This window comes from Rhinopithecus roxellana, chromosome 1 (genome assembly GCF_007565055.1).
Source record: "Rhinopithecus roxellana isolate Shanxi Qingling chromosome 1, ASM756505v1, whole genome shotgun sequence".
NCBI lineage: Eukaryota > Metazoa > Chordata > Mammalia > Primates > Cercopithecidae > Rhinopithecus > Rhinopithecus roxellana.
Window position 1 is genome coordinate 41,438,117 of NC_044549.1, and position 13,161 is coordinate 41,451,277.

The 13,161-nt window shown below is 45.9% G+C and overlaps 1 protein-coding gene across 1 annotated transcript in view; it reads right to left on the reverse strand.

The window, feature by feature from the left end:
* The window catches only part of FSTL1 (follistatin like 1), a 55,618-nt gene extending 43,745 nt beyond the window's left edge, over nucleotides 1-11,873 (reverse strand). The window contains exons 1-2 of the mRNA XM_010387087.2: nucleotides 11,705-11,873; nucleotides 11,492-11,554 (exon numbers count right to left, since the gene is read on the reverse strand). Of these exons, the coding sequence (XP_010385389.1) occupies nucleotides 11,492-11,554 (63 nt within the window). The 5' untranslated portion in view covers nucleotides 11,705-11,873. The remainder of the gene's footprint in view (nucleotides 1-11,491; nucleotides 11,555-11,704) is intronic.
* Nucleotides 11,874-13,161: the final 1,288 nt, after the last annotated feature.

Here is a 13,161-nt window from a genome sequence, read left to right on the forward strand (position 1 = left end):
AAGAGCTGCAGAACCGTGTGGATTGTGCTGAAAAGGCACAGAGCCAAGCAGACAGTGTCTAGACTTTAACTGGCCTCTCCCAGCAGAGGTGTGCAGGGAGGAGGGGAGAGCAAGGCCGGAAAGCCTGCTCGGTTTTTGTTCAGTTAATGCAAACACATGACACAACCTCTGACAGGCTCCAGGCGGGGGGTTCACTCTAAGGCATTTCTTCCCAGGGGCTGGAATTCAGCTGGAGGCTGGGGAAATTCTGCTAATCCAGCAATCAGAAGGAAGCTGGGAATACTTGTTTTAATTCCTGGGAACCACAGTTCCCAAACTAGACTGAGTTGTGCAACAGCCCAAAGTAGCACACTGTGGGTACAAGAAACCAGATGTTTAAGATTTTCATGTCTATCATCTCTGCTTATCTATGAGGAAAATCTACAAAAACACAGAACTGGCTTTTGATGGAGGCCTAGTACAAAAACTTTGCAAGAGTCTGAACAAAATCAATTTATAAGACGCACAAATGTAGAAATGACCACCACAGTCTAATAAACATCATATGACTCAGAGATAATGTTGGGTTTGGGGAGCTTTGCACATCAGTTAGAAAAAAAGGTGCCCCTTCCTGTGGGTGGGCAGACAAGCCCTGTACCACACACAGGTACATGACACAATTGTGCAGTGAACAGTCTGTACAACCCTACCTAGCAACTCAGCTGGCGTTTTAGAGCTGTCTTGCCATTTGGCCTTATTTAATGCGGAACAGTTGTGAATACATCTGGAGAACAAAGAAATTGCCTTAAAACATCTCCTAAGGCTGGGCGCTGTGGCTCACGACTGTAATGCCAGTGCTTTGGGAAGCTGAGGAGGGAGGATCACTTAAGCCCAGGAGTTAGAGACCAGCATGGGCAACAAGGTGAAACCTTGTCTCCACTAAAAACACAAAAATTAGCTGGGCCAGATGGTACATGCCTGTAGTCCCAGCTACTCTGCAGGCTGAGGTGGAAGGATTGCTTAAGCCAGCATGTAGAGGCTGCAGTGAGCTAAGACTGTGTCACTGCTATCCAGCCTAGGCAACAGAGCAAGATCCTGTGTCAAAAAAACAAAACAACCACCACAAAAAAATCCCCCAAACTCCTAAGTCACTGATCATTAGGCTGCAAATGCTCCACTGTAAAAACTGCATTCCAATGTGACTCAGAAGTAACTGGACCGAATTCCAAATGGAAGTCATGCCTGCCATGTCTATGTGGCCAGAATGGCCATGTCTGAACCATTGTTCTAGACACATAGCCATATAACAAGTGATGTAACCCAGACAGTTAAATGACTGGGCCTCTACAATGCTGAGTGCATGTTACCTAGCACAAGTGTCTTTGGTTTGTTTTCAAATGTCCACAAGTAAGACACAGTGACTATCAGTCATTTTTCAGAGCTCAGCTGGTGGGTCACTTCCTCCTGGAAGCGCTCCTGAGCCTGTTACGCTGGGTTAGGTTTTCAGCCTTGTCCTAATACTTCTCACATTGCATCACTTTGAGCCTGTGTTCCTGTCTGCATCCCCTCCGGACTGCAAGCTCTTTGGGCACAAGGTCTCTTATCCGCCAGCACTAACGCAGTGCCTGAACAGATTTGCAATACCTTTTGCCTTCCTCTTTTGAGCTGACTTTGAAAAATTTTACTTTGTCCCAGATGAGTGATGAAAAATAGTGTATTGAGACTTTGTGCAGTTTTATCTCTGCATCTAATGTGAACATGGTGGTTCGTGAATGTTTGGCAGCTCCTACTGCGGCCCAGCCACTTCAGGATGACCTCTCTGTGATGGTGAGAGAAGGAAAATAGAGGAGAAAGATGAAGCAAAGAGCAACATAAAGAGTGGTAAAGAGACCTGGCTCTACGGCCAGGAAAGGGTGGGCATGTGAGGCTGGCATCAGATTGGCTGCAGACACAGCAGCCCCTCCCTAGTGGGATTCCAGGTCTGTGTGCCAAGTACCAGAAGCTGTGGCCTTGGCTCCCAAAGGGACAAATTCCAGCTTGCTCCAGGAATACTTCTTACCCTGTCTTTGAGAGTAATTGGCACTTATTTTTGAAATAATGAAAGCAAAGGATCCTATTCCTTTGCAATTATCACATTTTCCACACCAACAATTTGGAATTTATTGCCTGGTAACAGGTCATGCTATGAAGACCACAGCAAAATGAAAATGACCACCCAAGATATCTGTTTGCTACCTCCATACATACATCTTTTATTGCCTTTTCTTTCTGTTTCCTTCCCAGTTATTTCCATTCACTTACTCTACTTTTAGGAAGAACCTATGCTGGCTTCCGATCCTACTGCCTCTGCACAGGAGATGCTCCATGAGTACTTCAGTCTCTTCCTGGAGGAATGATAGAACTGTGGCTTCACAGAAGCAACACTATATAGAAGTTTAAAGGCAAGATTAGCTCAGCAGAAGCAAGGGTTCTGATAAAAATTCTGGGCCTTAAAGCATCCACTGAAATAAATATCCTAGTTTTCTCTTTAAAAAAGAAGGTGATACTTAAATCTCTGGAGAGGGAAAAAGCAGCAAGGAGACTTCTGCATGCCATGAGCACACATATACACATATGTGAATGGGTGCTCAAACACGTGTACACACGTACACAACATACACACATGTACACACACACACACAAACACACACACCATGGCTTTTGGAGTTCATCCCACAGAGATGTCATGAGGATGATAATACCAACTAACACTGCACACTGTGTGCCAAAACACTCTGCTTTACATGTAAGAGCTTATTTAATTCTCACAACTAACCTATGGGGTAGATACTCCGGATTAAGCACATTTTAGAGATGGGGAAACAGGCTCAGAGAAGTTTTAAGTAGCTTTCCCAAGATCACATGGCTACTAAGGGCAGTGCTAGGATTTAATCTAGCTTCCAGGTCTGAGCACTAAGCCATTATATTATACTTCCTCTCAAGGTTAAATCAGTAATCAGAGTAACAACCTGAGCCAGCACAAAGGCTATGCAAATAAAGACAATGCCTAGTGGATGTTTACTTGTATATTGAGAATTCTCTTGGTGAAATCATTAGTCAAAAACATTCTTTGTCAGAGCCTCGTGGGGACTGGTAAGCGGCCCTTCATCTCTTGCAGGTATTTGTTTTTGGTGTTGACTTTATACCATGAGTAGAGGAGATCTTTTCCGTGATCAAATCGAGTAGACAGGCAGAAACACGGAATGATTCCCATTCTACTGGTAATGAAAGTGACTTCAGGGAGGTTAAGTAACTTGCACAAGGCCTCACAGCTAGACAAGGCCAGAATTCAAACTCAGTCCACTGCCTCAAAGCCCTCGCTCTTAACTGAAGCTACAAGTTAGAGACATTACATGACTTTAAAAAGGTGCCCAGAAAAGGGCAGAGCAGGATTTCTAAGTCAGACTCTTTCACTGTTCTACAGTGTTGCTCTTAATAACAAAATGAGTTTGTTACAGAGTCTGTGAAAAAGACGGATTTAGGCCTGGCATCGTGGCTCACACCTCTAATCCCAGCACTCTGGGAGGCGGAGGCAGGTGGATCACTTGAGGCTGGGAGTTCGAGACCAGCCTGGCCAACAAGGTGAAACCCCATCTCTACTAAAAATACAAAAATTAGCTGGGTGTGGTGGCAGGCGCTTGTAATCCCAGCTACTCAGGAGGCTGAGGCAGGAGAATCACTAGAACCCGGGAGGCAGAGGAGGTTGCAGTGAGCCAAGATGGCACCACTATGCTCCAGCCTGGGTGACAGAGCAGGACTCCATCTCAAAAAAAAAAAAAAAGAAAAAGAAAAAAAAGCAGACTTGGAGACACCCAGAAATGTGAACAAGAAAAGACAAGGAAAACGGGAAGAGAAAAACAGCAGACCCCCGGAATGGTCACAAGGTAAGATAAAGTTCCACACAAAAAGCTGCCATCTACTGGACATACTGATTAGGTGGACAGGTTGAAAAGGGCCCCAGCTGCCTAAGTGGAGTCTTTCAAATTCCGAGAAGGCAGGGGCCATCTATCCCACTGCCATGTTTCAGGATTTTCTGAAGTAGTGGCAAGAGGTGAGGAAGGGGAATTTCTGCTAAAGCCTTACATCTGACCCCTAATGGCCAAGAAGCAATGGTGGTAGCAGCTCCTTCAGAACAGGGATCTGTATGGTAAGGCTTTTTAGTCCGACACGGTTCCTAATAGTAGCATATGTGCAAACTGACTAGCATAATGCCTGACACTTCCATAGATCAATAAATTATACTTATTAACTGTCATTGAAGGATAAGAGGAAAGACAGGAGAAAAGACAAATTTTGCCTAAGACATAGGATTTTAAATCTTGAAACAACAAAAAATATAGAAAGACAAAGAGATGTTTTCCTTACATCAATTCAAGCCAATATCCCATGACATACACACACACGCACACATGCATGCACGTGTAAATCTGGGCCTGCAACATGTGATAGCTTTTATCATGTATCACATGACTTGTTTGGCAACAGCTTGGTTGGTCACAAATAGTGTCCAGGATTATTCAAGGGATATATGGGGGTCATACATTCAGACTTAATCCTGGGAATAGTTTATTGGTGATGGCTTCCAAATGAGCATCTAAAGTCTACGAAAAGATTAAATGGAAATCCTCCAACCAAAGCAGGAAATGAAGATTTATGGGAATTATTTTGTACTCCAAATACCCAAAGAGCATTCTATTAGCAAGTTATTGCCAGGCTGCTGCTAATGCAAAAGCTGTTATCTGTGACAGCAGCAGCTCTTAGAACTTTAGCAGAGCAACTATTTACTTCATCAGAATAGCCAAGAAAATTCTCATCATATTTTGTTGATGGGGCCAATGTTAGAGGGTCTGGCTTATTTTAAGGTGTTCAGATTCATCCAAAGAACTTAGAAGCTTGGGCCAAAATCTGGTGTAAGTGCTGTTTTCCTGACATTTCATCCATTTGCTAACCCAGTTCTATCACCTATTACCCCATGTTGTTTTTGTCAGTTTCATACAGTCCCAAACTCTGCCTTCTAATTATCTTAATTTTGGCTAAAGATGTGTCAATGTTTGTCAAATTGGACTGATTTTTCCAGCAGGGATGGTAAATAGCTTTCATCTCATATAGACTCTCATTGCTAGTGGCTACCTAGAACATTGCTGAATAGGATTTTCAAACCTTCTCCAAGTTCAGTAGGAAAGAATTCTATGATTGATTAGAAATGTGTGTCATGGGTAAGGGAGAGGGTAGCGGTAATACGTATGTCATGTCTGTGCCATCTCTGAAAGGCCATTTACCACCCCACCTTTTTCTCCTTAAGCAATCCCTGAAGTCCTACCCCTTGGATATTTCATCCAGTGCCTTGACATCGTGACCATTCTTGTGATCCCCTCCTTTTTTCAAGAGGAATTTTCCCTTCTCCTAACATGTGGTATTTTATTTAAATAAAAAAGTTAGTATGTTCTGATAAAATATGAAAATAAAATATGCTAATTAAAAGCTGAGAGAATACAGAAAAGACTGGGACAAAGAATAAAATGACCCATAAATCCACTACCTACAGATAATTTCTAAGACATTTGTTTGTTGTACTTTTCTATAAATGTTTACAGTTGTGAGAACAAAGCTGGGGGGTGTGTGCTTTCTAAATTAAATTATAATCATTTGCCAGAGCTTCAAAATGTTTTTGTAAATGCTTCTGGTGGCACATATAGCTGTTCCATGATTTATTTAACCTTTCTCCTATGGTTGACTATGTAGTCAGTGTTACGTTTTTTGCTGTCATAAATAACATGACTGACATCTTATGTAGAGTCCTTTCAAAAGTAATAATGACCAGGGCAAAGTGGTCTAACAGAATGATTTGAGTTCTTTGCTGAATTTAATATAGATTACAGTGAGCCCTGGAATATCTATCCATCCACAAAACAGTCAAGAAAGCTCCCCAAAGCTGATCTAAAGTTTACCAGAACGGATTCATGTCAACAAAGGCTGTATTTCACTGTGTTTGCTGCACATCCTTGTAGCTAACAAGGAAAGTCATTTATTGTTAACAAGTTAAAATGTTAAAAATAACATCCAAATAGTAAGTCTCATATAGAGAGGGTTAATTTACCTTTCATTAATTATTGAAGGTTTGCTGTTGTTAAAACATGGATTAGAAACTTGCCAAATGTTACCAGAGCTAGACACCAGAGAAGAGACAGATTAAAAGATGGTCGTCTTTGGGCACAGAGTCATGTACCCTAGTTCATCCCTATCCCTCATTTTCTTCATGGTAACTTTTTCTGTATGTAACTTCATGGTAACACACAGGTTCATAGCCTCCTTTCTGTACCGACTCCCTCAGTCTTGTTGGATGGTGCCTACATGGGCCAGATGTAAAAGTTCATGAAGCTATACGTGGAAGATTTGTGCATTTTGCTACCATAAAAGGATCTTACAAAGGAAAGCCCTACATTAATGTAAATTTAAAAAACAAACAGCAATAATAAGTATAAAACTACTAGTTACTATGTAGTTATAATAATATAAAACTGTAGCTGCCACGATTTAAAGCACCTGGGCCCACCACTAGATTGTAAATAATCTGAGGGCAGAGACCATGCCTTGTGCTTCACTGTGACTCAGGTCACCTGAGTACCAGGTGCGCTCAGCTGCAGGAGGGAATGGGCTCGATGAGGACAGTGAAGGGAAGGCCATGCCATTCATGGCGTACTCTCAGAGAAAGTGCCCCTTGCCAAAATAGCAGGAGTCAGAATAGAGCATCCTAGACAAAAAGTATGCATTTGCCTTCCGAGGACGTTAATCATCTGTCTTACAACATGAACCTATCTACCTCTACTTTTCCCTATTAACTGGTATCATTAAGCTAATAAAATTTATGTCTGTTAGAAACATTCTGCCAGACGTCCAGTTATTTGAAGAGGACTAAGACAAAGAATCCATGACATTTTCAATTCTCATATATGATCACTGGTATTTACAGCTCATCCTTTACTTCCTGTTCTTGTGGCAGCATGTGTTGCTCTGCCTCACTGGCTTTGAAGACTTTCATCTTTGGGGCATTTCCTCTGGGATCATTATATCCACCTCAGCCCACAACCAGATCGTCACCTCATGGTTCCTCTCCAACTTGCTTCTGTGAGCCTGGGGATGAAGTCTTGGTTTCTGTCACCCAATCCAGAGAGTTCTAAGAGAACTGTAACGTGTCCACCTTCTAAAGCCACTTGCAATGGCCAGGGACTCGTATGCTGGGTGCTTGTCCTGTTCTGACTAGTCCACAGAGGCACTATGTTTTACACCCCAATTTCCAGCAATGGTCTTTAGAATTGCAACAAGTAGCTTATTTGCCACAGGATAAACAAGCAAGAGATCATTTTAGTGATCTCTTTAGCTTTGTTAATACAAGTTGTGGCTCCAAGAAGATGCAGTCAGAGATATGGGTTAGACAGAAGGCTTACTTGAGTCTACCATCAGAACAATTCTAAAGAACACAGAGGCGCTCCCAAATAAAACCCCTAGTGGTTAACTATATGCTGATAATAGGGTACAAATGAGGTTAAGAAACGTGGCCTCAGAAGGACAAAGCCCTCATAATCTTCTAGTATTGCACGTCTAGAGCTAAGTGAAGTACATCTGTTTGTAGAATTGTTACTGTTCTCTCTTAGGTAAGGCACTCAAAGTTCATGGGTCAAGCATGGAGCCCTTACTGGAACGAGGATTCTGAACTACAAAGCAGTCAACTGTACATGTGACTTATCATAATGAATTTCTAGGCCTGGAATGCTGGGAATCATAGTGACAGCAGAGACATCCACCAAAGGAGAGCTGGGATATGCTTGGGTACTTGCCAGGGCTGTCTTCCTAAAGCAGGCAGTTGGGCTCACAGGGTTCTCTCCAGCCCACCATGTTAGAGTGACAGATATCCACTGATTGAGCTTCAAGGGCACACACACTACCGCCTGTGTTCTTAACATTTTCCCAGGCTCCGTACCATGCATCCACCATCAACACTTCTCAATGAACTGCAGTAATTCCCAATGGGAGGGGGATGGGAAAGGGGTGAAGAGCAGGCTCACACAGCCCCCTCCCCAGATAATCTAGAAAAGGGGTATCTGTGTAATTGTTAGTGGAGGCATTCCCTCTGCTGCTGCCCTCTCTGCCTAGTCCATCCACATGTTAATCTACACACATCTGAGACATATGCTGCACCCAGTACCCTCTTTCAAGCAGACTACAGAGTGCATGGGTGTGTGTGCTCAGGTGGATGTGGCAGAATCTGGAGGGAGGCTGGCTGAAGGTATATGCTGCAGACAGAGTAGTAAGAGAGTGAGCAGGTAAGAAAGAGAAGCAGCAATGAGAAAGCAGTCACGAGGTGCCAAGGAAGTAGGAGACCATGAAACACATTCAAAACAATATGACACTCTGCTTAATGAGTTTGTTTCTATTTTTTTAAATACAAGGTTTCGTTCTGTTGCTCAGGCTGGATGGAGTGCAGTGGCACCATCATGGCTCACTGCAGCCTCAACCTCCTGGGCTCAAGTGATTTTCCTGCTTCAGCCTCCTGAGTAGCTGGGACCAGAGGCATATGCTAACATGCCCAACTAATTTTCTTATTTTTTGTAGAGATATGGTCTCACCATGTTGCCAAGGCTGGTCTCAAATTCCTGGACTCAAGTAGTCCTCCCAGCTTGGCCTCCCAAAGTGCTGGGACTACAGGCATGAGCCCCTAAGCCCAGGCTCCTTAAAGACTTTTGTTAATAATTTTGAGAATCTAACCAAATGGGATTGACATAGACTGGCATTAATACTGATCACAATTACCTTTTCCCAAGTGGTGAGCAACTGTGATTCTGAAGTTTACTACAGAGGCTCTGGCTGCTTCAAACATCAACATGATTTGTAAAGCGATTAAATTTTTAAAAAATATGCTGAATTAAATATTTACGGTTGCAAAAAAGCAGAAAGCACCAAGACGCCTCAATTTATTTTCTAAATTTCATTTCTAAAAACTTCAACAATATTCGTATAACTTTAGCTGATTTAACGTTTACAATAGATTCATGCCAATAGACTGTAAATGTCATGATGTGACTGTTTTTGCAGACCGTCCCTAGAGTTAACAAGGAAGACATTTAAACGGCAAGCACCACTAACTACAAGATAAAATGCTTTAAAAAAAATCCAAATTACTATTCCCACAGGGAGAGGGTTAATGTACCTCTTCATCAATAGTTAAAGGTATATTATTATTCAATGGATTAAAAACTTGCCAAATGTTACTTAGGCCAGGCACCAGGAAGTTGGAATAATTAAAAGATAATAATCCTTAATAACCTGGAGCCATGGAATGTAACCTAGCTCATACCTACCCCTCGCTCTTTTCATTGTGACCATTTCCACACGCTGTGAGTTCACAGCCTCCTTTCTCCACCAACACGCTCTGTTTTTACATCTCAGTACTTCTCTATTTTGCCTTCTTCCCTGTAGAGTTTGCCTGGGACTTCTGTGAGAGCACTGGATGCTCTTCTACCTCCAGCAGGAAATTGCTGCTGGGGGAACTTCCTACCAGGGGTAAGTTTTCCCTGTGAGGAAGGGGGTTGGGAGGGGTGTGTGTCTTGCAGGCCGCCTAGAATAGATCCCAGACCTTGGGCCACACAGCCTGGTGAGTGAACCAACAGCCTCCTCACACCTCATATCTGCATTCCAGTTCACTGAGTGATTTCACACACTGGCTGGCAATTCTTAAGCCTGCTGGAAAACCAACCAGGGATTCACCTCATCCATCACTGGTCTGCAGCTGCCTTTTGAGGGCCACAGCAGGGGATGGAGGAATGTTTCTTAACCAGGGCTACATCAGCCAGTGAAGGGAAATACTCCCTCAAATGCAAACCCTGGAAAACCAAATGGGTAAGAAGCAGACATGGAATTCAAGATGGGCTCCAAAGATAGACAGATGGGCTCAGATCCTGCTTCAGAGCTAACTAGTTGTATGACCCTGGGCAAGTTACCTAATTTCCTTAAACCTGTTTCCTCCTCTGTAAAATCGGGATAATAAAACTTACATTACAGGGTTTGGGAGCTTTAAAAGAAACAACTGCAGGTAATGTGCATAGCCCAATGTGTGGTATACAAAAATGTACTTCGTAAATGTTAAACCATTGTGCTTGGAAGTGGTGTGGGCTCGTAGTCAAGAGCCTTGAGTCCGGAGCCAGACTGTTTGGGTTCAAATCCCACCCTTAGCATTTAGTAGCTGAGAGCATTGGGTAACCTTCTCTGACTCAATGTATCTGTCATTAAAGTGGAATTCTATTACAACACAGCAGATATTTAATAAATATTAGCTATTTTTATTTAATTGGGAGTAAAAACAGTTGATTGAGTTTCCACCTCAATCAACAACGTAGTAGTGAATTAAATGATAATTCAGTACAATGCGTATCTTTTAAAAATTGTGAAGACCTTGTAAGCATTTATTATTTTTTTGGGCAGAGTCAAGCTGCGATGCTAAGGGTGTGGTTAAACTGTAATATGAAGGAAAAAATTCAAACGGGGAGCATAAACCACCCACCAGGGAGCTATTTCTTTTGTAATGTACATTCCATTTCTTCTCCCTCATGCTTTTTAATTCCTTCCATATTTCCTGCCATAATTATCAAATGTTTAGTTTCTGACCTCACTTTCCTGGAGACTGGAGCCCGGGGAATTTAGAATTGTTTATTTTCTGTCCATAAACCTTTGAGTTAATGGAGGGGCTTCTGAGCAAAGAGTTTGTTGGTTGGTTTGTAGTGTCTCAGGAAGGTCGTTAGAGCTGAAAAAATTGGTACAAAAAAACAAGCGCTGAAATGCTTTAACTAGAAACTCGAGCCCCCAAAGAGCAGAGCAATGGATTTTCTCTTACACTTGCGCAACGTTACAGGGAACATTTCGGAAAAGGCCGTTACATGGCTCAGATGATAATACATAACCCGAGGGCACTTCACAAAGAAGAAAATACATTTCAGGGAATCATGATCTCACTTTAAAAGACAGAAAGGAAAATTAATTTTGCCCCAAAAGAAGAATCCCGAGATTCCTCTGCCCCCGCCCCCAGGAGACAGACTTGGGAGGGAAAAGTCCCCAACTACTCTGTCTCCTCTGAAGTGAAGGAAGGAACTGAGGCGCCTTTTTGAACTCGCTGCTGCTCCAGTCGCCGCCTCGTCCCGTCGGCCCAGCCCGTCCCCTCTCCTCCTCCCCGCTCTCCCTCCATGTTAGCCGCGTTGGGGCTCCCGCTTACGGCCCGAACTACTTTTCCTGCTTTAGAGATTTAAGTTTCGTGAGTAGCATTTCTGTCCACAGCACTCCCCTAGCTCCACCCCAGCCCACCCCAAGGACGGAAACTCCCAGCACCACCCCGGGAGAGCATCCCCAGGACGCGCGCCCACCCGCCCAGCGCGCAGACCCAAGCGGCCCCGGGGACCGAGTTCGGACTCCTCGGCCCCTCACCTACCTCGGCGCGGACCCAGGCGACCGCCACCAGCGCGAGCACGAGCGCGAGCCAGCGTTTCCACATCTGCGGAAGAGAGAAGAGAGCGAGTCTGAAGGCGCCGGGCCCCGCGCCGACCTGGGAAACTTGCTCGGGTCCCGCAGGCTCGCTCCCTCCGCCCGAGCACCCCCGGCCGCCCGAAGAGTCCGGCCTCCGCGCCTCGCGCTCTGCGCTCACCGTGGTACGGTCCAGGTCTCCGGAGGGCGCGGGGCAGGACGGCCGCAGCGAGCTCTAAGCGCAGGTTGGAGCTCCGCCGGTCGCCAGCCTCGGAGGAAATCCGACCTGCTCTCGCCGCCCCTTAAGACCTCTCCTTCCCCGCCTGCCTGCCCCCCAGCTCCTCCCCATTCTCCTCCCCCTTCTGCTGCAGAGGCCCCCGCGGCTCCCGCTCCCCCTCCTCCTGGCCCCTGCTCCGGGGAGCCCGCGGGAGTCCTGGCGCCGCCGAACCCCTCTCTCCGCACAGCCCCTCGTCCGGCGCCCCTTCGGCCCCCTGGACGTGGAGCGGAGGCAGAGGGGGCGTCCCGTGGGGCCCTGCCACAAAGGGGGAGGGGGAGGGGAAACTCCACCCCGGGAGGGGCTGTTGGCTGGCGGCGGCCCGGGCGGGCTGCGGCTGTGGCCAGGTGGGCGGTGCCGCGGGGGGCCCGGGAAGGGCCGGGACTGGAACCTGGAGGAAAAGACGTCCCGCGGCCTGGGAAGCGGAGTCGCCCCACGCGGCTGAAGCGGGGAGGCCCAGGGAGGCAGAGGAGACCCCGCATCCCGGGGTCGAGGGTGTCACGGCAACAGGGCAGCGGGGCACCGGGAAGTGGGTGCAGGGCCGGGAAGACCGGCCGGCGTGGGGAAGGCTGCTTTGGGTTCTACGGTGCATTGTCCTGGGTGAGGTGGCGGCCGCCCTGCTCCCCTGGGAAGATCCTGAGTCCAGCATTTGCCGGCAGCCTCATCCCCTCCTTCCCTCGGGCCCGGGAGTGGTGTCCCCCTCCTCTCCGCCCACTCACTCATCACCTGTGTCCCTCCTCGCACCCCGTCATCCCAACTAGCCTCTGTGTTCAGGCTTGCCATCTTCACCACCTTCGTCCCACCCCTTGGCCTTCAAAAGTGTGCTACCTCTTTGACAGGGTTAACTCCCTAAAATGCTCATAATTAAGGCGCCTTTCCTGCCATAACTGGTGCGGAGAACAGATCCACTTAGCAACTCAGATTTCACATGCCCAGGGCTAAGCCTCACTTCCCCCAGCTTCAGGGCCTTCTCATCTACCTCTTTCAGGGTGGTTGCCTTCAAACCTATCTCCTTTTCTCAGAACTGGCTTGTACCCTTAGCCTGGCAGTTTACCCGCTGAGATCTCATATGCATCCCCTCGCCTGCGTTCACATGTCCACTTTCCTAGGCCAGACCTTCATCCTCCCTCACTCAGAAATTCTGGAAACCTCCTTTCGTTGACCTAGGGCTCCAGTCTCTTCCCTGTAGTCTCTACTGCAATCCATTTTCATATTCGTTCGCTACCTTATTTTAAACATTGTCTTCCTACTGTTCATGTTCTTCCTCTACTCAGAAACTTTCAACGCTCTTCTTCCCACATCAAATCCAAACTCTGCCCTTCTTATAAGCCGTCCACTACTGGGCCCACCCTGTTCATCTAACT